Source organism: Rhinatrema bivittatum, chromosome 3, assembly GCF_901001135.1.
Source record: "Rhinatrema bivittatum chromosome 3, aRhiBiv1.1, whole genome shotgun sequence".
NCBI lineage: Eukaryota > Metazoa > Chordata > Amphibia > Gymnophiona > Rhinatrematidae > Rhinatrema > Rhinatrema bivittatum.
Window position 1 is genome coordinate 301612012 of NC_042617.1, and position 25770 is coordinate 301637781.

The following is a 25770-nucleotide window of genomic DNA, read 5'->3' on the forward strand; positions in this document are numbered from 1 at the left end:
GACAAAGATAGGTGGCATACTTGTTCATGGTAATCCTTGAAAATGTATCTAAGGTATTTAGTGAGGCCTAATCTGGAGATCATATATATGCGATGGAGAAGGTACAGAGAAGGGCTACCAAAATGATAAAGGGAATGGAACAACTCCCCTATGAGGAAAGACTAAAGAGGTTAGGACTTTTCAGCTTGGAGAAGAGACGGCTGAGGGGGGATATGATAGAGGTGTTTAAAATCATGAGAGGTCTAGAACGGGTAGATGTGAATCGGTTATTTACTCTTTCGGATAGTAGAAAGACTAGGGGGCACTACATGAAGTTAGCATGGGGCACATTTAAAACTAATCGGAGAAAGTTCTTTTTTACTCACGCACAATTAAACTCTGGAATTTGTTGCCAGAGAATGTGGTTCGTGCAGTTAGTATAGCTGTGTTTAAAAAAGGATTGGATAAGTTCTTGGAGGAGAAGTCCATTACCTGCTATTAAGTTCACTTGGAGAATAGCCACTGCCATTAGCAATGGTTACATGGAATAGACTTAGTTTTTGGGTACTTGCCAGATTCTTGTGGCCTGGATTGGCCACTGTTGGAAACAGGATGCTGGGCTTGATGGACCCTTGGTCTGACCCAGTATGGCATTTTCTTATGTTCTTATATCTTTAAAAGGATAGAGACAGTATGGAAGCGGTCCAAGAAAGGCAATCAAAATGGTGTGGGGTGTACAACAAAAGCCATATGAGATGAGACTGAAGGATCTTAATATGTATACCCTGGAGGAGAGACAGGACAGGGGGGATACTTGAAGGGTACAAGTGATGCTGTTACGCCCGTCGGTCGCAGATGGCTGCGACCGCTCTTGCTCACTTTATGCCTTCCTGCATCAACTCCTCTGGGGAGTTTGGCGGCCTCCGCTAGCTATCGCCGGCCTGCACGCCCTAGTTCCTGGGCCTAGTCATGAGAGTGACACAATGGACTCAAATCTCAGTGGCACCAAGCCACTCAGCGCTCTCATCCCTTGTCCATATAACCAACCACTTTGTTTGTCCCTTGCCTGGTGGACGCACAAGGCCAACTTGCAAACAGGTCTTCCCTTCCAGGCAATCAGCTCCTCAGGTGACTTTAACCACGGACGCCTCCAACCTGGGTTGGGGAGCCTATGTCGAAGGCCTTCAGACTCAAGGGATTTGGACAAAAGCTGAAGCAACCTATCAGATCAACTTTCTAGAGCTTCGAACAATGCGGTATGCCCTTTATGCATTCAGGGACTGCCTATCCAACAAGGTGGTCTTGATTCAAACAGACAACCAAGTAGCAATGTGGTACCTGAACAAACAGGGGGGCACAGGCTCTTATCTGCTCTGCCAAGAAGCAGCGAATATTTGGGCCCGGGCCCCTGTCACATTTCATACTACTGCGAGCCACTTATCTGGCAGGCACACAGAATGCAATTGCAGTCTGTCTCAGCTGGACTTTCCAGCCCCACGAGTGGTTGCTGGATCCCTTTGTAGCGAGCAGAATCTTCCACCAGTGGGGTCAGCCGGACATCGACCTCTTTGCGTCGAAGCACAACAGCAAAGTAGACTGGTTCTGCTCACTACACAAGGACCGGACAGCTCCAGCCATGGACGCCTTCGCTCACCCCTGGACCACAAGCCTCCTATACACGTACCCTCCGATTCCGCTAATAAGCAAGACTCTCGTGAAACTACAGCAGGACCGAGGCTCAATGAAACTCATAGCCCCTTATTGGCCACGCCAAGTTTGGTTTTCCATACTTCTTGACCTCTCTGTCCAGGAACCCATTTGCCTGGGCACATCGCCCAACCTCATAGCATAGAATCACGGCAAGTTGCGCCACCCGAACCTCCAGACCCTGTCCCTGACGGCCTGGATGTTGAAAGGTTAATACTATAGCCTCTCAATCTTTCTAGTAGCGTCTCTCAAGTCCTTGTAGCTTCAAGAAAGCCTTCCACGCGGAAGTCTTACCGCTCTAAGTGGAAGAGGTTTACCTTGTGGTGCACACAGAAAAGCTTTGATTCCTTTTCTTGCCCCACACCGAAACTCTTAGACTACCTCTGGCACCTCTCAGAATCTGGTCTCCATACTTCCTCCATACTAGTACACCTCAGTGCCATCTCTGCTTACCATCAAGGAATAGGGGGATAACGGCTCTGTCCCTTATGGGTCGCTTCATGAGAGGCTTACTACAGCTTAAGCCTCAACTACGACCACCGGTCGTGGCATGGGACCTCAACGTGGTACTTGCACAGCTCATGCGTCCTCCTTTTGAGCCCCTGCACTCCTGCAAACTCAAATATCTTACATGGAAAGTAATTTTCCTGGTAGCTATCACATCTGCTCGCAGGGTCAGTGAGTTGCAGGCTCTAGTAACCTACTCGCCCTATACAAGATTCCTCCATGACCGGGTGGTTCTCCGCACTCACCCTAAATTCCTTCCTAAGGTGGTAACTGTTTTCCACTTAAACCAATCTATTGTCTTGCCCACTTTCTTTCCAAGGCCTCACACTCACCTGGGTGAGCGAGCTCTGCACACCTTGGACTGTAAACGTGCGCTTGAATTTTACGCAGTCCATAGAAAGTCCACCCAACTCTTTGTTTCTTTTGACAAAAACAGCTTGGAATTGTGGTGGGCAAGCAGACTCTCTCCAACTGGGTGGCAGACTGCATTGCCAACAGCACCCTAGTTGTTGTGCCTGTTGCACATGTTGTGTGCTGGTTGGCCTGCTTTGTTCTGAGTTAGCCTGTGGCTTGCTAATCACCCATCTGTGAGGTCTACCATCCTGCTTGTCCTGGGAGAAAGCAGAGTTTGCTTACCTGTAACAGGTGCTCTCCCAGGACAGCAGGATGTTAGTCCTCATGAAACCAGCCTGCCACACAACATGTGCAACAGGCACAACAACTGGGGTGCTGTTGGCAATGATGAGGCAGTCTGAAATTCACAGCGGGTCGAGATAAGACAAGTTGGGTTTTTACACTGGGAATAAGTTTCGTAGGACAGACTGGCCAAAGACGGAGTCTTGTCGTCCAGCCTTGTCGCGACAGTAGTGGGCTGCGAAGGTATGGAGAGAGCTCCATGTCGCGGCCCTGCAGATGTTGGCAATCGGTACTGAATGGTAGTGTGCCACTGACGTTGCCATGGCCCTGACTGAGTGTGCCTTCACTCATGCGGCAGCTAGAGTTCTATCCGGCAAAAGAAAATCAGACCACATCACCCCGGTACTCAACAGGCTTCACTGGCTACCGGTAGAAAAGAGAATCAAATTCAAAATACTGACAATCCTACACAACGCAATATACAAAGCAGACGACAATGCATTCAATAACATAATAAAGATACACAAAGCACAACGCACAACAAGAACCGCAAGTAAACTACATCTAGTCATACCATCACTTCCATCAGCTAAGCTATCCAACACAAGAAACAGAGCCATTTCCATTGCAGGCCCGAAATTATGGAACTCACTACCAGATTACCTGAGTTCACAAAGCAACATCAAATCATTTAAAAAGAAACTCAAAACATGGATCTTCAGTCAAACCTTCAAAGACGGTATCAGTTAATTTCACATACTAACTTTACACATAACCAATTTCAGTTATGCTAGAACAATTCCCAAGTCCATTGCACTGAACATTTAAGCCTGATTGTTCAACGACAATAATTATACTACATATTATCCGCAGACTTTTAGAATCAGCTTCTCATAGATTAACCGAACCTTAATATACTCTTCTTCCCTTTAAAAATATATTTCCCCCATCATTAATAACATATTTCTCCCCGTCAACGACAACTCATTTCAAATTATATAAATTACCCCACTCTAAGCTGTTTTATGTACATAATTTCTTTAAATGTGGTGTTTTTATCACCTGGTTGACCCCAGCTATACCCTATTTGTTTCAACTGATGTCAAATTGTGTTGTTTATATTGTTGACAAAATGTACTAAGTTGCTATATCTGTAAACTGGAGTGAAGGCATCTAGCTATATTTCTGACTTAATATCATGGCGATATTAAGTCGGAGATCCCGAAGAGTAAAAAAAGTTTAAAAAAAAAAAAAATTTGAATTCGAGCCGAAAACCGGATGTTCAATTTTGCCGGCGTCCGGTTTCCGAGCCGGTGGCTGTCAGCGAGCTCGAGAACCGACGCCGGCAAAATTGAGCGTCGGCTGTCAAACCCGCTGACAGCCACCGCTCCTGTCAAAAAGGAAGCGCTAGGGACGCGCTAGTGTCCCTAGCGCCTCATTTTGCCTGTCTTTACCGCCGGGCCTAATTTAAATACTGAATCGCGTGCACCGGCAAGTGGCCGGTGCGAGCGCCAGGAGAGCGGGCATTTGCCCGCTCTCCCGCAGACTTTACTGTATCGGCCTGTAAGTCTGGTCGTGGAAGAGAGCAGGTCTAAAGTTTTTTACAGGTAGATTACCAAGACAGCTTTAAACCTAACTGGGCACTTGTTTGCTGCTAAATATCCCCGCCAATCCTCCTGCTCTCCTCCAAGTTTAAACAAAAAAAGTTGCAGATTGTAGCAACCAGATCCCTACCCCCATGTAAGTTTTACAAAATCATGTGGGGGCCTCCATGGCTTAGTTCGCCCCATCCCCAGTCCCCCAGCCATCCAAGTTTTACAAATAAAGGTGGGGCGGCCAAACAAAGGGAGGAACCATCCCTTCAACCCTCAAAAACCAAAAGGCAGACAGCACTGCGGGTACACATCCCACACAGAAACCTGAGATCAGCCAACAAAGCACTCCTTCAGTCAGGACAGCTGGACTAACCCAAGTTAGAGAAAGGGCATTATCTTTAGCAGGTCCCAGACTGTGGAACACAATGCCCCCAGAGATCAGATTACAAAGAGACCTTAAAACCTTTAAAAAAAAGTTTTAAAAACCTGGCTTTTTAAACAAGCTTTTTACAAAGAGAATGGAGAATAGAAAGTATGCAGGAACAGGCAGAAGATCACAAGCACACAGCACTATTCTTAATATCAGCTTGTAGTAGTTTATTAGTTTATCTCACGGCTAACTTAATAGAATTACACAGAGCATGAGAATTATATCTGTAAATAAGTAACTTACATGTATATATGGTCAAGACTTACCTCACTTACAGGCCGATACAGTAAAGCGCGGCCGCAATTACCCCGTTTCTAACCCGCTTTGTACCCACAATTTGGCTGCGTAAGTCCAATCCGCGATTCACTATCCCTTTTAACCCATCCTTACCGCTTCTTGAAATCAACGGGTAACCCTTTCCGCCCGTGGCATGTATATGAGATGTAAACGCTCCGATTAGCTATTCCCTCCCATACAGTAACGTGCGCCCCGATTATCGCCTTTTTAACCTGCAGTTTTGCCGCGTGTTTAACCTGCTAATTTACCGCCTACCCTTACCCCTGCGTTAGTGAGGAGCGTCAGGCAAGCCCCAGCAGAGAAAGACAAAATTTCATGGGCAAACTTTCCTGTGAGGCTTCAGCAGCCTGGGGCGGATCGGGCGCTCCCCATTCGAGGTGGCTTCCAGCAGCCCCTCGCCGGCGAAGGTGCATGAGCGCATGCAAATGATTGCTTCACTGCCTGACCCCCTCACCCCCTGGGACAAGACCTTTAGAGGAGCCAGGATCGGACAAACTTTTCCCCAGCCCCCGCTCACCTGCCCTGGCCGCGTCCATGGGTGCCGGTCTCCCGTGCGGGCGGACGCACTGGCAGCTCCGGAGCAGCCCCAGTCCTCTCTCCCCTCCTCCCGAGCGGCTTCAGCAGCAGCCCAGGGCGGATCGGGTGCTCCCAATGCGAGGCGCGGCTTCCAGCAGCCCCCGCCGGTGAAGGTGCATGAGCGCACGCCGTGACCTGAACGCCCGGCTGGACGTCCGAGGTCACGGTGTGCGCTCATGCACGTGCAGGCGTGCGCTCATGCAACTTCACCGGTGAGGGCTGCTGGAAGCCACGCCTCGCATTGGGAGCGCCCGATCCGCCCTGGGCTGCTGCTGAAGCTGCTCGGGAGGAGGGGAGAGAGGACTGGGCCTGCTCCGGAGATGCCAGTGCGCCCGCCCGCACGGGAGACCGGCACCCATGGACGCGGCCAGGGCAGGTGAGCGGGGGCTGGGGAAAAGTTTGCCCGATCCTAGCTCCTCTAAAGGTCTTGTCCCGGGGGGTGAGGGGGTCAGGCAGTGAAGCAATCATTTGCACAGGACAACTAAACAAATTGCACCAGCCCTTCTCCTGTATCCACTTCCTGGTACCTGTCATTTGAAATGATATTTGAAATGACAGGTACCAGCGCACCCAGGATACTGTATAGGCACTGTATAGCGCTCTATACAGTAAAATGGATTGTGCTTCATGGATGCGCTTTGGACGCGGCTTGCATTTGCATGCCATTTAAATACTGTATCGAGCAGTATGTGATCCGGACTGTGCATGCAGCAAACGAGGGTGCGCCTGGCACTACTGTACTCTTTCTTCCGCGTCCTTACTGTATCGGCCTGTTAACAAATAAGATTACAACATGATGTAACCGAACCTTATTGGCACTTGTTAGAATGTACTACCATACACATCTACCAACTTTAATTTATGTGCCTGTATGTAAACCGTTATGATGGTATATAACTTATTGACAGTATAGAAAAGATTTTAAATAAATAATTAAATGAAATAGTACAAGTTCCTACTCCTCCCACATAAAGAATACCTATGTGCCGATACAGCTGACCAATCCTTGTTCAGCCTGGGTGTTGGTCCCTTCAATGTTTCTATAAAACTCGGGTAGAGAGACTGAGATAGAGCTGGCATGTACGATAAGTTTTGTTTTTGTTTTGTTTTTTTAAACTTGGGGGTGTGGAGGGATCAAGCCACTCTGACCGTGATATCTTTTTTTAAGGGCATAAGAAATGGCACCATGCTGGGTCAGACCAAGGTCCATTGAGCCCAGCATCCTGTCTGTAATAGTGGCCAGTTCAGCTCACAAGTACCGTGCACATCCCAAAAAGTAGATCTATTTCTTGTTGCTCACCCCCAAGGATAAACAATGGCTAATAATTGTTTATGCACTTTTCATCCAGGAACTTGTCCAAATCTCTCTTAAACTCTTCTAAGCTAGTCGCCTTGACCACATCCTCTGGCAACAAATTCCATAGCTGGATTGTGTGCTGAGTGAAAAAATACTTCCTATTATTTGTTTAAAATCTGGTTATTAATACTTTCAGGGAGTGTCCTCTTGTTTGAGTATTATTTGAAATAGTAAACAACTGTTCCCTGTTTATCCTTTCCACCGTACTCATTATTTTATAAACCTTTATCATATTCCCTCTGTCTCTTTTCTAAATTGAAGAGCCCCAACCTGTTTAATCTTTCTTCATAAGAGAGATGATCCATTCCTTTTTTCATTTTTGTTGTCTTTCTCTGAACCTTTTCTAGTTCTGTTTTCTTTTAACCCTTCCTGGCAAACATTTGGTTAGCCTTTGATTTTTTTTTTTTTTTTAATGCATGGAATACATTTTGTCTGGACTTCCAAAGTGGTATTTTTAAACAATATGTATGCTTCATGCAAACTTTTAACCTTCACAAGCACTCCTTTTAGTGTTTTTCTAACTAATGTCCTCATTTTATCATAATGTCACCTTTTAAAGTTAAATGCTTCTATAGTAGCTATACTTAATATCTGTCCTCCAATCACTATGTCAAATTTAATTGCCATTGCTAAGTGGATCCACCACCTTTACCTCTTGCAACATGTCCTATATTCCACTGAGAATTAGTTTTAAAGTAATTCTACTCCTCGTTGGTTCCATGACCAGCTGCTACATGAAGCAATCATTTACTGTATATTATGGGGAAGATTTTCAAACATACACGTGCATCAATGTGCGTGCGGTTCCCGGCACGCACACATGGACCCGCCAGTTTTATAACATGCACACGGTAGCACGCACATATTATAAAATCAGTGGGCCACACGCACATGTGTGTGCGGATTTTACAATCCGCACACACATGTGCGGGTGGCACATCAAGGGGGGGGTTCAACTTTTGCAATTTCCACATGGCGACGCAATCAGGCCTTCCCCAGTTCCCTACCCCCCTACCTAAACTCTCTTCCTCTTCCCCTCTCCTCCCCACCCCCTAAACCCTACTGATCTATTATTTTTTTTGTTTCGCAACTTACTTCAGACGCAGAGCTGAAGTAAGTTGAGTGTGCCAGCTCGCGAGTCATCGGGACAGCCCCGCCCCTCCCCACCCAGACCACGCCCCGGCCCACCCCTTTGAAGAGACCTAGCACTTGTGCGCGTTCTGGGGTTTATATGCGTGGCCAGGCCCCTTTGAAAATTTGCACGGTGCGCAAAAGGCCTGGCCACATGCGTAAACCCTGGGATTTACGGACACAGGCTTTTTAAAATCTGCCCCTATCTGTGAACTTTACCTCTCCAGCATGACCTGATGCAACATTTTACCCAATCAGTATTAAGAAAATTGAAATCTCCCATTACTGCGTTGCCAAATTTATTAACCAATCTAATCTCAGTTAGCATTGTACAGTGTTTCCTCAGCAGTAATATATCTCCTCTGCTCTGCATTCCTTGTTTTGCTTGGAATTTCTATCCATGAGAATTCCAGAGTGCTGTTTGTTTCCTGCAGAACTTGTATCCTGGTTGACTCTGCCATCCTCCCCAATTTAATCTGTCTTGTCATGCCAATATAATTTATACCCTGGTATCACAGTGTCCCGGTGATTATCTTCCTTCTACCAGGTCTCTGAGTGCCATACATTCAAACTCTCCAGTTTTGCTTCTCAGACTTCTGGCATTTGCATACAGACATTTTAAAATATGATTTTTTTTTTATTTGTGTTTCTATTTTTATTTGTATTTGCAACCTGCTTATTAGCAGATGATACAGGCAGTTTGGAGTCATTCATATATGTGTGATCTTTATTTAAATCTATCTGGGCTACTTCATCCTATACCACAGCCTCTTTATTGGGATATTCTAACTTCCCTGTTATGTCTGTATCCTTTGATGTTATCCTCTGAACCATTTGATTCTGAGCAACTATCAGCTTTCCCTCTGCTTAATTTTCTTTTTAAATCTTAGCACTAGAAGCCAGGCTCCAGCCTGGTTAAGATGAAACCAGTACCATCAGAAAAGGCTTCCTCTTCCCCAGAACTTTCCCCAGTTCCTAAGAAAGCCCTCTTCCCTGCACCATCTTCTCATCCACATATTGAGACTCTGGAGCTTAGCCTGCCTCTGGGGTCCTGCACACAGAAAAGGGAGCATTTCTGAGTGTGGCTTTCACTTTCCCACCTAAAAGATTTAATTTATCCCCAAGACCCTCTCTCCTGCACCTTCCTATGTGCTTGGTACCCACATGTAGCATGACAGCCGGCTCCTCCTCAGCACTCTTCAAAATCCTATCTAGCTGACACTTGAGATTCACTATCTTCACACCAGGCAGGAAAGTTACCAAGCGATCTTCACACCACTAGCCATCCAGCTAGCTACATTTCTAGTGATAGGAAGGGTAGCCCTGTCACTTCCTTCCTGGGCACATGCCCTTGAAGACACATCCTTGGTGCAAGAGGATAAGGCATCACCTGGAGGACAGATTCAAGGTCCCTTCCTGCCACACCAGGTTGACGGTCTGCTGCCAGGTGAATTCATTTCTCCGAAATAGCACAGGGGCTACCAGACTGGAGCTGGGACTGCTCTACTATGCACCCAATGGGTCAGTCTCTTCTTTGTACTTTTCTGTTTATTTCAGCTGCTCCATCTCTGCCGGTCTCAATATGCGCACGCACACACACACACACACACACACACACAAGACTACAGGAAATTAAATAGTGCAAGGGAGATAGTTTCTCTTTTTAAGCATATTGAGATTGGACTTATTCCCTAAGAGCTAGGAATTCTTTGCACTGGGTGCACACATACAACCTCTTACCAACAAGTAGATAATCATATATGTGGCACCCAGTGCAAAAGACTGGATAGCCCCATTTCACTGCTGGACCTCTACATCTTAATGTTGTTCAGATGTTCAAGTTATTTAAAGCTATTTATTTATTTGGACATTTTATATACCGTCATTTCATGTAAAGTGTTGCACTCACCGACCGCGGAACCCCTAGGCTGGCTCTTCCTGCTCTTCAGCGCCTCCCTGCAGTGCCGCCAGTTCCCAGGCCCTTGACTGCAGCGGCCTGTCTCCCCTTTTGGCTCCGTTCACTCTCTCTGACAGCTTGGCAACGAGTCTCCTGTGCTGCTTCTTCTTGGGATCCTGCACTGCTTCCTCCAGTTCCTGACTCCTATTCCGATTCCTGACTCCTGTTCCAGTTCCTGACTCCTGTTCCAGTTCTTTGATCCTCGTGCCTTCTCCCTCAGACGGATCTCTCTGGCTATTGGACCTCAGACTGGACTTCACCTTGCCTGCTAGCCGCCTGCCACCGAACCTCAGCCTGGGCTTCACCCTGCCTGCTAGCCACCTGCCTCAGACACACTTACCGTACTCCGGAGCATCTCCACAGGGACCCACCTAAGACCAGCCGGCCCAAATATCCAAGGGCTCAACCTGCGGGGAACGAGGGCTGGTCATGGCGAAGCTCCAGCTGGCCCCTGTCTTCCTCCGGCCTCGCCTCCTGATGTTGGTGACCTGCAGGGGGGTACCCCTCTCGGGTAGCATCAACACCAACTCAGGCCAAGGGTCTACAGTCTACTTTGTGGTGGCAACATAAAGATCAACACATAAGGAAAGGTTACAGAGGTAGTATTCATCAAAGGCATCAAATGAATGTTCGAATACATATTAACTAAAGATTTAGGGCAAAAGGCGTGGAGAACAGAATACTTAATAATATAACAGATTTCACATTTTAGACAGTATGTTTTGTTGAGGTTCTTACATTCCCTCATTAAATTTAGTCCTCATGCTTCAATTGAATTTCTCTTGTGTTTCTTAATATTGTGTTCTCTGCATTCTGATGATTTTAAGCTAGGTTATAAACATTCTTGAATAGCCATGTTTTTAGCTTGCTTTTAAATCTTTTTTGTCTGTTATTAAATGTAACATTTCAGGTAGAGAATTCCAAGTTTTGGACCTGCAATGGAAAACACACGATCTCTTACTTGCAACGGATGTGTGCTCCGTATTGTGGGAACAGTCAATAGTCCTTTATTTTGAGAGCTTAGTGTTTGCTGAGGAGTGTATGGCTGTAATTTATTTATTTAGACATTGTGGGCGGATTTTAAAGCCCTGCTCGCGTAAATCCACCCGGATTTATGGAGCAGGGCCTTGCGCGCCGGCGCGCCTATTTTCCATAGGCCTGCCGGCGCGCGCAGAGCCCCGGGACTCACGTAAGTCCCGGGGTTTTTTGTCGGGGGGCGGGGTCGATCGACACGGCATTTTGGGGCGGGACGCAGCATTTCGGGGGCGGGCCGGGGGCGTGGTTTTGGCCCAGGGCGGTCCAGGGGCGTGGCCGTGCCCTCCGGAACCGCCCCCCGGGTCGCGTCTCGGCGCGCTAGCGGCCCGCTGGCGCGCGGGGATTTACTTCTCCCCTCCGGGAGGCGTAAATCCCCGGACAAAGGTAGGGGGGGGGTTTAGATAGGGCCGGGGGGGTGGGAGGGGAAGGTGAGGGGAGGGCGAAAGCGAGTTCCCTCCGAGGCCGCTCCGATTTCGGAGCGGCCTTGGAGGGAACGGAGGCAGGCTGCGCGGCTCGGTGCGTGCCGGCTGCACAAAATCGGCAGCCTTGCGCGCGCCGATCCTGGATTTTAGCAGATACGCGCGGCTACGCACGTATCTGCTAAAATCCAGCGTACTTTTGTTTGCGACTGGTGCGCCAACAAAAGTACGCGAACGCGCATTTTTTGTAAATCTACCCCTTTATATACTGTCGATCCATGTATAGGTCACAATGGTTTACAAAGTAACATTCTTAATTATAACTTAACAGACATATAATGATCGGTTTCAGAAGTGGTATTAATAGACAGGCATTAATATTTATCAAGTGACATTTTATATTACATATAATGATTGATCTGGTACTTAAGACAAAGGTTATTGAAAATTAAAACAAAATGATAGTTTTCACATCTTAGTCATTGGGTTGTTTTGAGAATCTTACATTCTCTCGTTTGATGTATTCATCATCATCCAATTATTATCTTTAGTCCTTCTTGTCCTTGTGGCTCTATATATTTTGATGTTTTAAGTTAATTCATAAGCGTTTTTGAATAGCCATATTTTTAGCTCACATTTAAATTTATTTTTATCTGGTAAGATACATGGTCATTGAATCAACAAGTCACCAACATGCTGTTCCAGCAATGGGGTCAACCGTCGATTGACCTTTTTGCAACGGAACTCAATGCGAAACTTCCTCGCATTTCCTCCGTTTGGACCAGCAATCAGCGAGTATCTCAGGATTCGTTTCTTCTACCATGGACGGAAACCCTAATGTATGCATTTCCTCCCATTCCCCTCATCACAAGAACATTGCAAAAGTGCATAAGCGATGCAGCACAATTAATTCTGATAGCGCCGGCATGGCCATGCCAGCCATGGTACTCCCATCTCCTACAACTTTCAGTAGCGCAACCCATAACACTACCAGATCGCAGGGATCTCTTAACACAAGACCGGGGAACATTACTCCATTCTATGCACAAGTCACTATACTTAAAAGCATGGAGATTGAGCGGCTCCTCTTGACGGAACAAGGAATATCTGTATCGGCGCAAACCGTACTTCTTGCTTCAAGAAATTATACCTTCAAGTGGAAGAGATACTCCGCCTGGTGTTCCAAAAATGAAATATATCCATTGGACTGTTCACCAGAGAAATTGCTGGACTATCTACACTCATTATATACCACGGGATTGGCAACTTCTTCGATCAGAGTACATCTCAGTGCCATAGCAGCCTATCACCGACCGTATAGAGGACAGCCTATCTCTATACAACCCTGCATCTCCCGTTTCCTTAAAGGTCTCACACACCTGAGACCTCCCATTTCCAAGCCGCCGGTACCATGGAATCTTAATGTAGTGCTAGAACAACTAATGGTGTCTCCCTTTGAACCAATGGAGGAGGCACACATAAAATATCTCACGTGGAAAGTAGTATTTCTAGTTGCGGTGACGTCAGCACGTAGAGTTAGCAAATTGCAAGCCCTATAATCCATATATGCAATTCTATAGTCCATATATGCAATTCTATCATAACAAGGTAGTGCTTTGCTCCCACCCTTCTTTCCTTCCAAAAGTGGTCAGCCAATTCCACTCGAACCAATCCATCAAGTTACCCACATTTTTTCCAAGACCTCATCAGAATGAGAGGGAAAATTTACTACATAGTCTAGACTGCAAGAGGGCACTAGCGTACTATAAACGCAGAACGCACTCAGAGTCAAGAGCCTCTCAATTATTTGTCTCTTTCAATCCGAATGCCCCGGGTATCCCGGTAGTGAAACGAACCATATCTAGTTGGATATCCCCATGTATTCAGTTCTGTTACACGAAGTACAACCTACCCTTAACTTCATTCCCTAATGCGCATCAAGTGCGGAAGGTATCGACCTCCATCGCATATCTGCGACTCGTAGCAGCCATAGACATCTGCAAGGCTGCCACCTGGTGGTCTGTACACACGTTCACATCTCACTACTGTCTGGACCAGCAGACGACTAATGATACTGAACTCGGATGAGTTATCCTGCAAACTTTGCCCACCTGAATTTCCATAGACTATCCACAATTTACATCACGCATAATATCTTAGAAGTACCTGGTTTGCTTGGGACTCCCATGACAGCATGGCTAATTCAGCCCTGCTATCAACAGGAAAAACCAAGTTTGCTTACCGTAAACCAGGGGTGGGCAATTCCAGTCCTCGAGGCCACAAACCAGTCGGGTTTTCAAAATATCCCTAATGAATGTGCATGAGAGAGATTTGCATGCCCTCTACCTCAGTTGTATGCAAAGCTATTTCATGCGTGTTTATTAGGGATATCCTGAAAACCCGACTGGTTTGCGGCCCTCGAGGATCAGAATTGCCCACCCCTGCCATAAGCGGTGTTTCCGTAGATAGCAGGATGAATTAGTCATGCTGACCCACCCACCTCCCTGGATAGTCATCACTAAGGACTAATAACTGCTAGTTTACAGACTGAGGAAGACGGTTTTTCTGCGTGGGAAGGCACGCGCAGCCGCACAGAGCAAAGCTCTGTATTCTACTTAAAGCACCGCCTCCTGGGCCCTGATGGACAGTTCCCATGATAGCATGGCTAATTCATCCTGCTATCTACGGAAACACCATTTACGGTAAGCAAACTTGCTTTTATATAATATGGTCACTTAATTCTGTGACTGGTGAGGGTCAATCTATGTTCTGGTCAAGGCCAGCTTTTGAGGTGTGCAGTGGCATTCCTAAACTATGTGGTACCTGGGATGGATACTTCCTTTGGCACCCTCACCCTCAAAGTTAACTCCTCCATCGCCCCCCCCCCCAGTGATCTCCGGTTCCCCTCTCTCTCTTGCATAAATGCAGCCCCTCACACAGGCTCCCCCTCTCTCTCTCACACACACACACACCCCCTCACACAGGCTCCCTCTCTCTCTCTTGCATATACACACACACCCTCATACAGGCTCTCTCTCGCAGACACACCCCCTTCTCACAAGCTCCCCCTCTCTCTTACGCATATTCTTACACACCTCACACAGGCTCCCTCTCTCCACACACACACATGCACCCTCACTCCCATACACACACACACACACACACACATGCTCTCCCATACGCACCTCAAATTCCCAATCTCATAATCACATACACACTCACACACACACACACACACACACACTCACTTTCACTCCCATGCATACACAAACAGGCTCCCAATCTCTTACACACACATGCATACACACACTCACAAACACACACATCCCTTCCTCTCTCAATCATATAGACTCATGTGAGATCATTCTGGACTTCTCCCTCTTCAGCTGCAGACGGGATGGACCTGCCTGCAGCTAACTGGCCGCTCTCTTCCACCTTGAGCGGAATGGGCTCCGCTTATGGTACACTGGACTGCCTCCATCTTCTGCTGTGAGTGGGATGGACTCTGCTTGCATCCTGCTGGATGTTGCCACTCCTTGGCCATGAGCAGGATGGGCTCTTTTCGTGGTGCACTGGGCCTCCTCCTTTTGCTGTGAACAAGATGGGCTCCACAATTGGCCCACTGGAGATCACCACTCTACCAGTGGCCTCAGGTCGGAGCCTTTCAATGGCATCCACCTCCTGCCTATCACCCAGAGAAGACCGCTCCCTTGCCCCCCCCCCCCCTTTTAGTTTAACACTAGGGGTGTGCATCCTGTGTGGCCACAAAGGGTGTCATGCTCAAGGGGGCACCACTGCTCCTTCCCTCCTGCACCCTTCCATATGATGACTGCAAGGAGGAATGCTGTACAGGAAGAAGGAAGCTTCTATCTGTGGTGACTGATGAAGGATCATTCTTCAGGAATGAGGAGGAGGGGAGGCAAGCAAAAGAGTGGGATGCTGCTAGGCAAGAAAAGGGGGAGAGAGAAAATAGGATGATAGAGAGAGAGAGGATGTTGGACACCGTGAGCAATAGGTATACTGGTACTGGGCAGCGGAGAGGGAAGTTCAGGAGTGTGGCGAGAGATGGGTATACTGTGTCAGAGTCATTTCCACTGTTGAAGGAGGGACTGTTGTGCTAGAGCTGCCACCAAGGGGGAGGCACTAATTTCAGTTTTTGCATAGGATGCTGGTTGGCCTAGGGGTTGATTCCAGTTCTTGTGTGTAATTGAGGTGAGGTATTCTGCTACTGTGTAGTTTTGTATAGGGTTATAAGGCAGCCTGATTTGTTCTGTTTTGTTAATAGTAATGGTGTTTTAGGGCCTGGTGTAATATTTGCATTGTTGCATTTTCATGAATAGGGTTCTTACTGTTTGAGTTTTGATATGGGAGGTTTACTATATTGTAATTATAGTTCAGTTTACTCGTAGCTTTCTGAGGGCCAAACCCAAACCCAAACCCACCACACTTTATAATAATAATTTAATAATATAATAATAATAATAATAATTTAATAATGACTTAATTAGTCATGATTGTTTTACTGCAAACTCCTCTAAGTTCATTTATGCTCCATTAAGCTCCTCTATGCTCCTTTATGTTTCTCTGTTAATTGTTACAATGTAAGCCGCCCCAGAGGCGACAGTTTTACTTCCTTGTACACCGGTGTGATATGTATATTATACAGGAACGTCGGTTTATAAAAACTAAAAATAAATAAATAAATAAATAATAGGCCTAAATACCATATGGGTTCCAAGTGTCTTTATTAAAGAGTTTCCTCATTGACATCACAGCAGTGCATGAAAATATAATATATGTATTTATTTAATTAACACATCACTTTTATTCCACACCTTCCCATGCAGTCGTTCATGGCACATTATAATCACACTCAAAAAACAAAAACATACAAAAAACAACATTAATCAAAAACTCCATTAAAATAGCACGCTTTAACTTTTTTTCTAAACACCTTAATGTCTGTCTTTCCACGTAAATCCAGAGGTAAAGCATTCCACAAAAGGGGCCCAATATAAGAAAATGCTCTGTCACAAGTAGATTGAAGTCTATAGCTACTCAAGGAAGGAATAGCAAGTAACTGAAAGTCTGCAGGCCGCAGTCTTTTAATCGGACAATATTTTGATAACAGATTATGTGTAATGGAATGGTGGTCACCATAAAATAATTTATAACCACTAGCTTAAACCTCTGTCACCAAGAAATTGGTAACCAGTGTAATTTTCTCATTGTTGGCGTGATATGATCAGACTGCATGAGACTGAAAATTAGTCTTGCCGCCGTGTTCTGCATCAGTTGTAGCAATCTTAAATGACATCTAGGTAAGCCCACAACCAATGCATTACAGTAATCTAGTTGTCCAAATGAAACCAATTGTAGAACAATTCGAAACAGCTCTGTCAATAACAAGTTCTTCAGTGGAAAAAGTGATCTCAGCTTTAAAAAATCCAGAACAAACTAAATACTTCAAATGAGGTATGTGTTGCTGTAAGTGATATTTTTACCTCAGAAGACTGTACTTTGAATGTCCTTTTTCATATAAAATCTGGCACTATAAATGTATAATTTTTAATTGTGTGTGTGATGGAGGCATAAAGCTGTACGGTTCGCTGAGCACCTAATGCCCTTGCACCGGCCCTGAGAGAGTTCGCCACACATAGATCCTCTCCATTCTCTCATCTCCCACTTCCCCAAGGGATGAATGCTGGGGTATGGTGAAAGGCAGGTGACTGGGTTCCCAGGAGTGTGGCAGGGTTGCCATCTTCCTAGAAACATTAATACTGACACTCTATCTGCCATTCCTCTGGCAACCCTGGCTCCAGCCTCCCCCTTCCCTAGCATTTCAAATCAATGAATGGGCCAGACTCCAAGGCTACCACCTTGGCCCTATTAGTGATACCTATGCCATGCCTTAGGGAGAAGTGCCATCTCATTCCATGTCTCAGCCAGCAGATTGCCTTGAGCTGCCCCTGATACAATGCGCTGTATTACTTTGAGAACTTTCACTGTTGCCATTTTATTAGTTTCCTATATTCTTTTCTCTGTGTGTACCTGCATGGCTTGTTTATATAGCTGGAGGCGATGACAGATCATTTAAAGTGAAAGGAAGCTATAAGAGGTTCATCGGTCATATTGTAAGTGGTACAAGAAGGCTGCTATTCTATTTCACAGTCTCTTGGGAATTGCCAGGTCTTTGATCAGCCTTTTGTATTTTTTTCTGATGACTGTGGTCTTTCCTAAGCCCTTTGTCATTCTTCGCAGTTCCGATTAATAATGAAGAGCTACTCCTTCCTACGTGAAAAAGTTCCTCAAATTATCCAGTTGAACCTCAACAAGGGTGAGTCTGCAGTGTGACCAAGTTCTGGTATTGCTGGCTGAGAGAGGGTGTGTATGCATCAGGGGACACTTCTAATCCCTCGAGTACTACTGCTGCTATGGGGATCATTTCAGTATGGATGTAGTAGTGGGGCACACTCAAAAGGGAGAGGTGTAAGGTGTTAATGTATCAAAATCCCATAGATCTTGCTTTTCCAAGGACAAGCAGGATGGCAGTCCTCACATATAGATGACATCATCAGATGGAGCTTGGCTCAGAACTTTGCAGGGTCCCTCAGTCTCTTTTCTATGGAGTCTGCAGGTCGAGGTTCATCTCTCTTTCTTGCACAGCTGCTGCAGTGAAAGTTTTCTGGAGCTGCAGAAGATGTTTCTCACAGAGCCCCATAGTTTGTTTTTCAATCTCTAGTCCTCTAGGTAGGTAGTTTTCATACAGTTTTATTTTTCTGTTGGCCACGCGGTGCCTCATCATCCAATGGTTTATTTGATTCACTTATGTTTTTGTCTGATGCTTTGGAAAGCCCGTGGCTTAGGTGGTACCCCCTGCATGACTGGGTTGGACTATCATGCCCCATGATTGATTTATTTATGCATTCTTCTTGACCGCTGATGCGGGGGAAACCCTGGTTGGTACAGTGCACAAGTTTAAACAGATCAATTCACAACTCAATAAAACAATACATAAAACTACAATAGCAAACCATACAAATTAAAAAAAAACTTTAAACTAAAATAAAATGAATTAAAATATACTGCTTACAGATCTAACATAAAAAGAACCAAAATTTCCCCCTCTTCCAAAAAAGTAGATAATTTGGCTCCATCCACAACTCTCTTGGTGCTGTATCCCACAATTCGGGGCCTATGATGGAAAAAAAGCCTCTTCTTAATTGTGCTTCTTGATTCCTCCTTAACTGTTGGTACATTAAATAAAATCTCTGATCCTAAGCAGAGGCATCTCTTTGGTTTGTAAATCTCTTCCAGCTGTTGTAAGTACTTTGCCCCCTATCCCTTAGTCACTTCATACATCAAATTCATGATCTTTCCAGACCCTTAAGGATTCACTTCCAGCAATTGCAGCAAAATCTTAAGGATTTTGGACCCTTAAGTGAATCCTTAAGTGAATCCTTAAGTGACCCTTAAGTGAATCCTTAAGTGAATCCTTAAGGACCCTTAAGGATTCACTTTCCAGACCCTTAAGGATTCACTTCCAGCAATTGCAGCAAAATCTAATACAGCAATACTGAACATTTTCTATCAAATAAAATATTTATTTAAAAGAACAATTACTTAATTGAACATTCCCTTCTAAACGGAATCAATCACTACAAACCAATCACTACAATGTTCTAATTCTTATTAAACTTGTTTATCTTTCCTTTAACTCTAATCCCAGTTAGAATAACCCCTGTTTATTGTAACTTTCTCTTCCGTGCACTTGTTTTATACTACTGTAATGTATACTCTTATGTTTTAGTTATGTATGTTATAATGTATTGATCACCCCTTGTTTTATGTAAACCGACATGATACGTACTCCCGTGAATGCCGGTATAGAAAAACACAAATAAATAAAAAAATCTTAAATTGAACTCTTTGTTGAACTGGAAGCCAGTGTAGCTGCCTTAATAAAGGATTTGCACTGACTCTTCGAGAATAATCATAAATCAACATTGCTGCCATATTTTACATAACCTGAAGCCCATGAATGCATTTAACTGGTAACGCCATCAACAACCCATTACAATAATAAATCTGAGGCAAAATAAAAGTTGAAAAACTGCCAAAGATAAGTATGATCAATGGATGCTTTCCTGGTGGGCTGACCACAACTTCTTGGGTTGCTTCCTCAGTGAAGCTATGACTCTTAGAGGACATTGTTCCCGGCAGGAACTCCTAGAATTTATCCCAGCCACTAGGCATCAATGGCATCAGCATCGAGGGACCAAGGAGCTACCCCCACAATCAACATCAAGGTGTCATCGATATTCCCATTCATTTCCAGATACCAGGAAGGATTAAAAGGCTTCCACATTGGGATAATGCACAGTGCAAGAAGAGAGGACATTCTGGTAGCAGCCATGAATCCCACTATTCATTCCTATGAGGAGAAAAGCTCATTTTCACAACAGTCCCAGGAATTGCATTAGTCTCCAAGGATCCAGGTGATTAAGTCACCTCTGGCATCCAGGAAGATATGGTCAGAGGCGGATTCCCGATGACAACCAGCCCGGGGATTCGACTCCCAGGCTGGCCGAGGACATACCACATGGTCTGCTGAGTAAAGCTCTGTGACAGCCGTGCTCGGCAGACTACGTGACTAGAGTGACCGGCCCACCGGGGGATGCCCAATCCCCCCAATAGGTCAGTCCGCCCCTGGATATGGTCTTCCCTCCTGCCTCCCAGTCTTTGCTGGCATCAGCAGTTTCAAAGAGGAGCTGAGCAGAAAGCTCCAGGAGGCCCTGGAGCATAGGAGCAGAGTAATGTTGGTGTTGATGCAGGCATCCACTCCCTTTTGGTGCTGCCACTCCAATGGAAGTTGACATAGGGCACCCATGAACCGATGTTATCTTTCCAGTGCAATGGCAGGGGAAGCTCCCCCAGTGCACAAATGTTCTTCCTGGGTCCCATTGGCAACTGAATCCTCACTGGGGCACTACCTGCTAGCCAAGTGAGATCCCAGCCCATGCATCATCATGCCTTTTGGGTTTGGATGGGGTAATCATGGGGTGGGCTCTGATCAGGATGGTCAATGCCCCTCTGACTCATCTCCTCCACAGGAAAGGAGAAAGTCTCTTTCAGAGGATCTCTCCTTTGGTGACTTTATGAAGAGAATGGTGGATGCCATTCCATTTGATTTGCAAAAGGAGGAACCTTCCAGAGATATCACAATAGCGCTGTCCACAAGATCCTCCAGGGTACCTGGATAAAAATGTGGGGGTCTCTCCTTTCTACTACTGCATCAGTCTGTTATGGTCAAATCTGCCTGCAAGAGGGCCAAGAGGTTTAGGACCTGTTATACCCTGGGCATTCTTGTGAGAAAGTTGTATCAGAATTCAGTACATCTGTAAACTCGTTAGTGTTGATGTGCTAGAGTGTGGAAATAGCATGATCTGTTTGACCTATGACATTTTGGATGCCATAATATGAGGAGAATCTGTTTGGCAATAGTGTCAAGGAAGCAATGGCTCAATGATAAGGCCACTGTATTCCCTATCCACTGCCGCTCCAGACCCAGCATCCACAGCCAAGGGGCTTTCGAATAGGGTGCCAAAGTGGGAGGAGATGCTTCACGCCAACTCCTCCCCCATCAGCTAGCAGGGTCTTCTCTCTTGCCTTGGACAGCAAAGGGCCCCAAAAACACTGCCTGCAGCCCAGCCAAGACCTATTGTGGGGTTTTGACTGGCTTGGGGAAAGCATAGCCTAAATTCCAGTGTCTGTGTTAGAGAATCATCTGGTTGAGGGGAGGCTGAAATTTTAAGTAAACTATTGGCACAGAGTATCCTCAGACACTTAAGATCTCAGCATAATCAGAAGAGGAGAGTATACTTATTTGATACTCCTCCAAATTACCCACCAAGAAGAGTTTGGGCAGCCTCTCTCTATCAGGACCTACTGCAAGAGGATCTTTCCTTCCTCTTAAGAGGCCCTTGTGAACCTTAAGAGGTTCACAAGGGGTAAGAGGATGGGATTATGCTCCAGGTATTTCCTGATCCCCAAACACAGGGGAACTCAGTTCCATCCTTGACTTTTGGGCATTAAACAAGTACCTAATAAGGGAAAGATGAAAATGGTTTCTCTTGACACCACGATTCTTTTTGTGGAAATGGGGGATGGCTGTGTTCCATATGTGGGACCCCCTGAACGCCCACTGGATGGCCCCAGAATCCTGCTATAGGAGTTAGATCTGCAGAGAGGGAGATACTGTTCCATCAGTACCTCTCCCAGGATGTCTGAAATGGTTGGATCCCTGTTTACAAGTGGGGGCTAGGAGAAGTATTAGTGTGGTCAGTTTGAGGTGGCTTCTGAGGAAGAAGGAGCCAGCTTTGTAGAGGGTGCACCCCTTGCCTGCTGGGGTCTGCCTCTGTGCAAGTGAAAGATTTTGTTTTACTGTTGGGCAAGTTGTTTTGAGTTTTGCTGGGGTGAGACCCTGGTACTATTTGGTGAGAGACAAGCCCCTTATCCAGCGGCCAGGGCCGAGAAGACCTGCATGTGTTACCTCCCCTGAAGTGAAGGTGCAGCAGTGACTCGTCACCTCCAGAGAGTTTTTGGACTGTAAATGATTTTGCTCATTTTAGTGTGAGGAGGTTTTTATCACCCCTCTTCACTGAATTTTTCCAAGTGTTGACTTTTCCCCCTGAGAAATCCCATTCAGAGGAGTCAAGAGGAAAAAGGCAAGATTTTCTGGAGACCCTCTACAGGATCTTCACCTTTGAAATACATGACACAGGCTGAGGGGAAAAGGAATGGACTAGTATGGGTCCTCAGGTACTGTTCTGATATTCAGGGGCCCTTCCACATCTGTAGGGATTACCCTGCCAAGACTGGTATTTTCTGTTATCAGCTTACTCCCTGAGAGATGAGCTATAGCTAGGAATTGGTACTGAGGACACCTACACAGAAGGAAGGAAGCAGACTCCAGATTTTAATGCCCCAAAGGGAGCACAGATTGTAAAGTGGCCCATGTTATATTGATTGGACAGTTGTTTAATTCAGATAAATCAGTAAATTTAAGTTGAACACCCACTTCTATGTTCCATGTGGTCTCTGGCAGCACAGCATTCACTAAAGACAGAGAGTCACAGCAACAAACACACACTAGGAGTATTCACACCACCACTTGGGCCAAGAAGGTCTGCCTTCACCCCCAGAGAGAGGACCCACACCTTGGGGACCACAGGAAGAGGGAAATTATAAGAGGAGACAGCCCCAGAAACAAATATTTTTGTGTGCCCTTGGAAACAGTCAACTCCAATGAAAAAAGGGTTATACATAGATTTAAGGATCTTTCAGCTTTCAGGAAGTGTCTCAGATGTGCAGTAAGGAAACACCAATTCCAATATCATGTGCTGCCTGCTTACATGCAAATTGGGGAGAGGTGCATGTTTTTCCTTATCTAGACAATTGGTTGGTCGAAAGCACACTTCGATGAGGAGCTGCAAACTTAGGGGCCGATAAAATACAGTGCGCTCAGCCGAGCGCACTGTATAACCCGCACTCAGACGCGGGTTAGATAGGCGCTAATCCACCCCCTAATGCAATAGGGGGATTAGCGTCTGTTTAATGAGCATCTAACGCGGAGTGAATGCAATAGCGCTCATCACATGCAAATGCATGTGAATGAGGCTAGTACTCATTCACTCCACATTAAAAAAAAAAAAAAAAGTGTGCGTCTCAGACTCACATTTATTGCTCAGATATTAACACCTGCCTGGAGCAGGCGTTAATAGCTGAGCGCATGTAAAAAAAAGTACAGAAAAGCAGAAAAAATGCTTTTCTGTACTTCTTCTTTTTTTTTTTTTTACTTAAAAAAAAACAAAAAAAAACCTCGGCAGACCGCCGAGTTATGAAGACCAATTCCAGTAAACTCGGCATCAGTTTTCATAACCGGTCCTCTGCTAATTCGACGTCTGTTTTCATTATTGGCAGCCGCGGTGGGGTCGCGTTAGCGACCTTAGCGCCTCCTTGCTAGCGCGCCCCCCCCTAATTTGCATATAGCATGGGACCCTCCTTGCAGGTGCTATGCGCACGTTAAGAAAGCGGGCGTTGACTTTTCAACACCCGCTTTCCGCGCTTTTTATTGCATCGGCCCCTTAATGAGCAAGATCATCCGGGTGTGGGAATTGCTACAGGTCGCCAGTTGTGTACTAAGGGGCAAAGAGGGGCTGTCCACCCCGGGTGACAAGAAGGGGGAAGGGTGCCATTGCCACTAGCATACAGGAAGGTCCCACGGTGGCACGGAGAAGTGATGTGCTGGAGGGGTTCCCACTCCCCGCTAGCAAAAAACGAGGTCCTGTGGAGGAAGAAGAGGCCCAGTGGTACCACAGCCATTTCCTCCGAGCCGGCGGCAGATGAAGAAGCCCTGCATGTTTCCCTGGAGCTGGTGGCAGATGAAGCCCTGTGTTGCCACCAGCGTTTTCCTGGAGCCGCCAGCAAACGAAGAGGCCCTGATGTGCAGCCAGTGGCCAAAGTAGAGGTCCAAAATGTGTCTGAAAGAGAGAAAGACCGGCCCTGTGAGAGTGAGTGCCTGTGTATGAGAGGGAGGCAGGGCAATGCGGTAGGCAGCAGTATTTTGAAAGGGCACTTTTTTTGCCCTTTCAAAATTCTGCCGCCTACCACGGCGCCCCCTACCACTCGGCGCCCTAGGCACAGGCCTAACTCGCCTGGTGGTTCCTCCGGCCCTGACTCTACTCACAATTAAGCTCTGGAATTTGTTGCCAGAGGATGTGGTTAGTGCAGTTAGTGTAGCTGGGTTTAAAAAAGGTTTGGATAAATTCTTGGAGGCGAAATCCATTAATTGCTATTAATCAAGCTGATTTAGGGAATAGCAATTGCTATTACTGGCATTAGGAGTATGGGATCTACTTAGGGCTGGATTTTAAATCAGCCACGTGCGTAAAAGCCAGGCCTTACGCGTGCCAGGCCAATTTTCAAAGGCCCAACCACGCGTGTAAGTCCCGGGGTTAGTGAAAGGGGTGGTCCAAGGTGGGTGTGGCGGTCCAGGGGTGGGGCGGGGCTAGAGGCACCTGGCACAGCGGACTGCGTATCAGCAGGGTGCCAGTGCGCGCAACTTGCTCCTGCTCAGAAGCAGGAGTAAAAGGTAAGTTAAAGATTTTGGGGGGGATTTAGGATAGGGATGGGGGAGGGCAGGATAGGGGAAGAGGAAGGGAGGTCAGGCTAGGGGGTTAGGAAGTTCCCTCCCAGTCCGCTCCTTAATTGGAGCGGACTGGAAGGGAACTGGGGAAGGCCCTGATACGTTGCCGTGCGTAACTGCAAAGACTTTCCCCCTTGCGTGTGCTGACCTGGAATTTTATAACAAGCGCGCACCAGCCCGCACATCTTATAAAATCACACATCCATGTGTATGCGCCAGGTAGCGTGCGAACATGGATGCACGCGAGCAATGTTTTAACATTTACCCCTTAATGTTTTGGGTACTTGTCAGGTACTTGTAACCTGGATTGACCACTGTTGGAAACAGGATGCTGGGCTTGATGGACCCTTGGTCTGACCCAGTATGAAATGTTCTTATGTTCTTAAGCATGTGTGTGTGTGTGTGTGTGTGTGTATGTGTGAGAGAGAGAGAGAAAGAGAGACAGGGGAAGCATGTGTGTGTGTGTGTGTGAGAGTGAGAAAGAGAGACAGGGGAAGCGTTGTGTGTGTGTGTGAGAGAGATACAGAGGAAGTGTATGTGTGTATGTCTCTCACACACACACATACATGCTCCCTCTGTCTTTCACAAAGCATGTATGTGTGTGTATGAAACAGAGGGAGCATATTGTGTGTGTGTGCATGCATGCCCCCAGTCTACACCATTCTTAGGATGACAGATATGGAGAGTGGAAGATTTTTAAAATCCTTATTCGTTTTAATTATTGGGTGTTATTTGATGTGTCTGTTGTTTTGAAATATTTTATCGTTTTTGAGGAAATTTTAAAATTAAATATGGTGTGGGGTGCCAAAGGACATCTCCGCACTGAATGCCAAATACTTTAGGTACACCACTGCAGTTCGCTATAAGTTATTGCAAATTCCACCTGAGCCCATCATCTCAATTGGATTTATAGGAGTTTTGCTAGTTGTTACTCGGG

The 25770-nt window shown here is 46.1% G+C and overlaps 1 protein-coding gene across 1 annotated transcript in view; it reads left to right on the forward strand.

The window, feature by feature from the left end:
* The window catches only part of SOAT2 (sterol O-acyltransferase 2), a 172091-nt gene that overhangs the window by 75135 nt on the left and 71186 nt on the right, over positions 1-25770 (forward strand). Inside the window, exon 8 of the mRNA XM_029595059.1 lies at positions 17888-17963. Coding sequence (XP_029450919.1) covers positions 17888-17963 — 76 coding nt within the window. The remainder of the gene's footprint in view (positions 1-17887; positions 17964-25770) is intronic.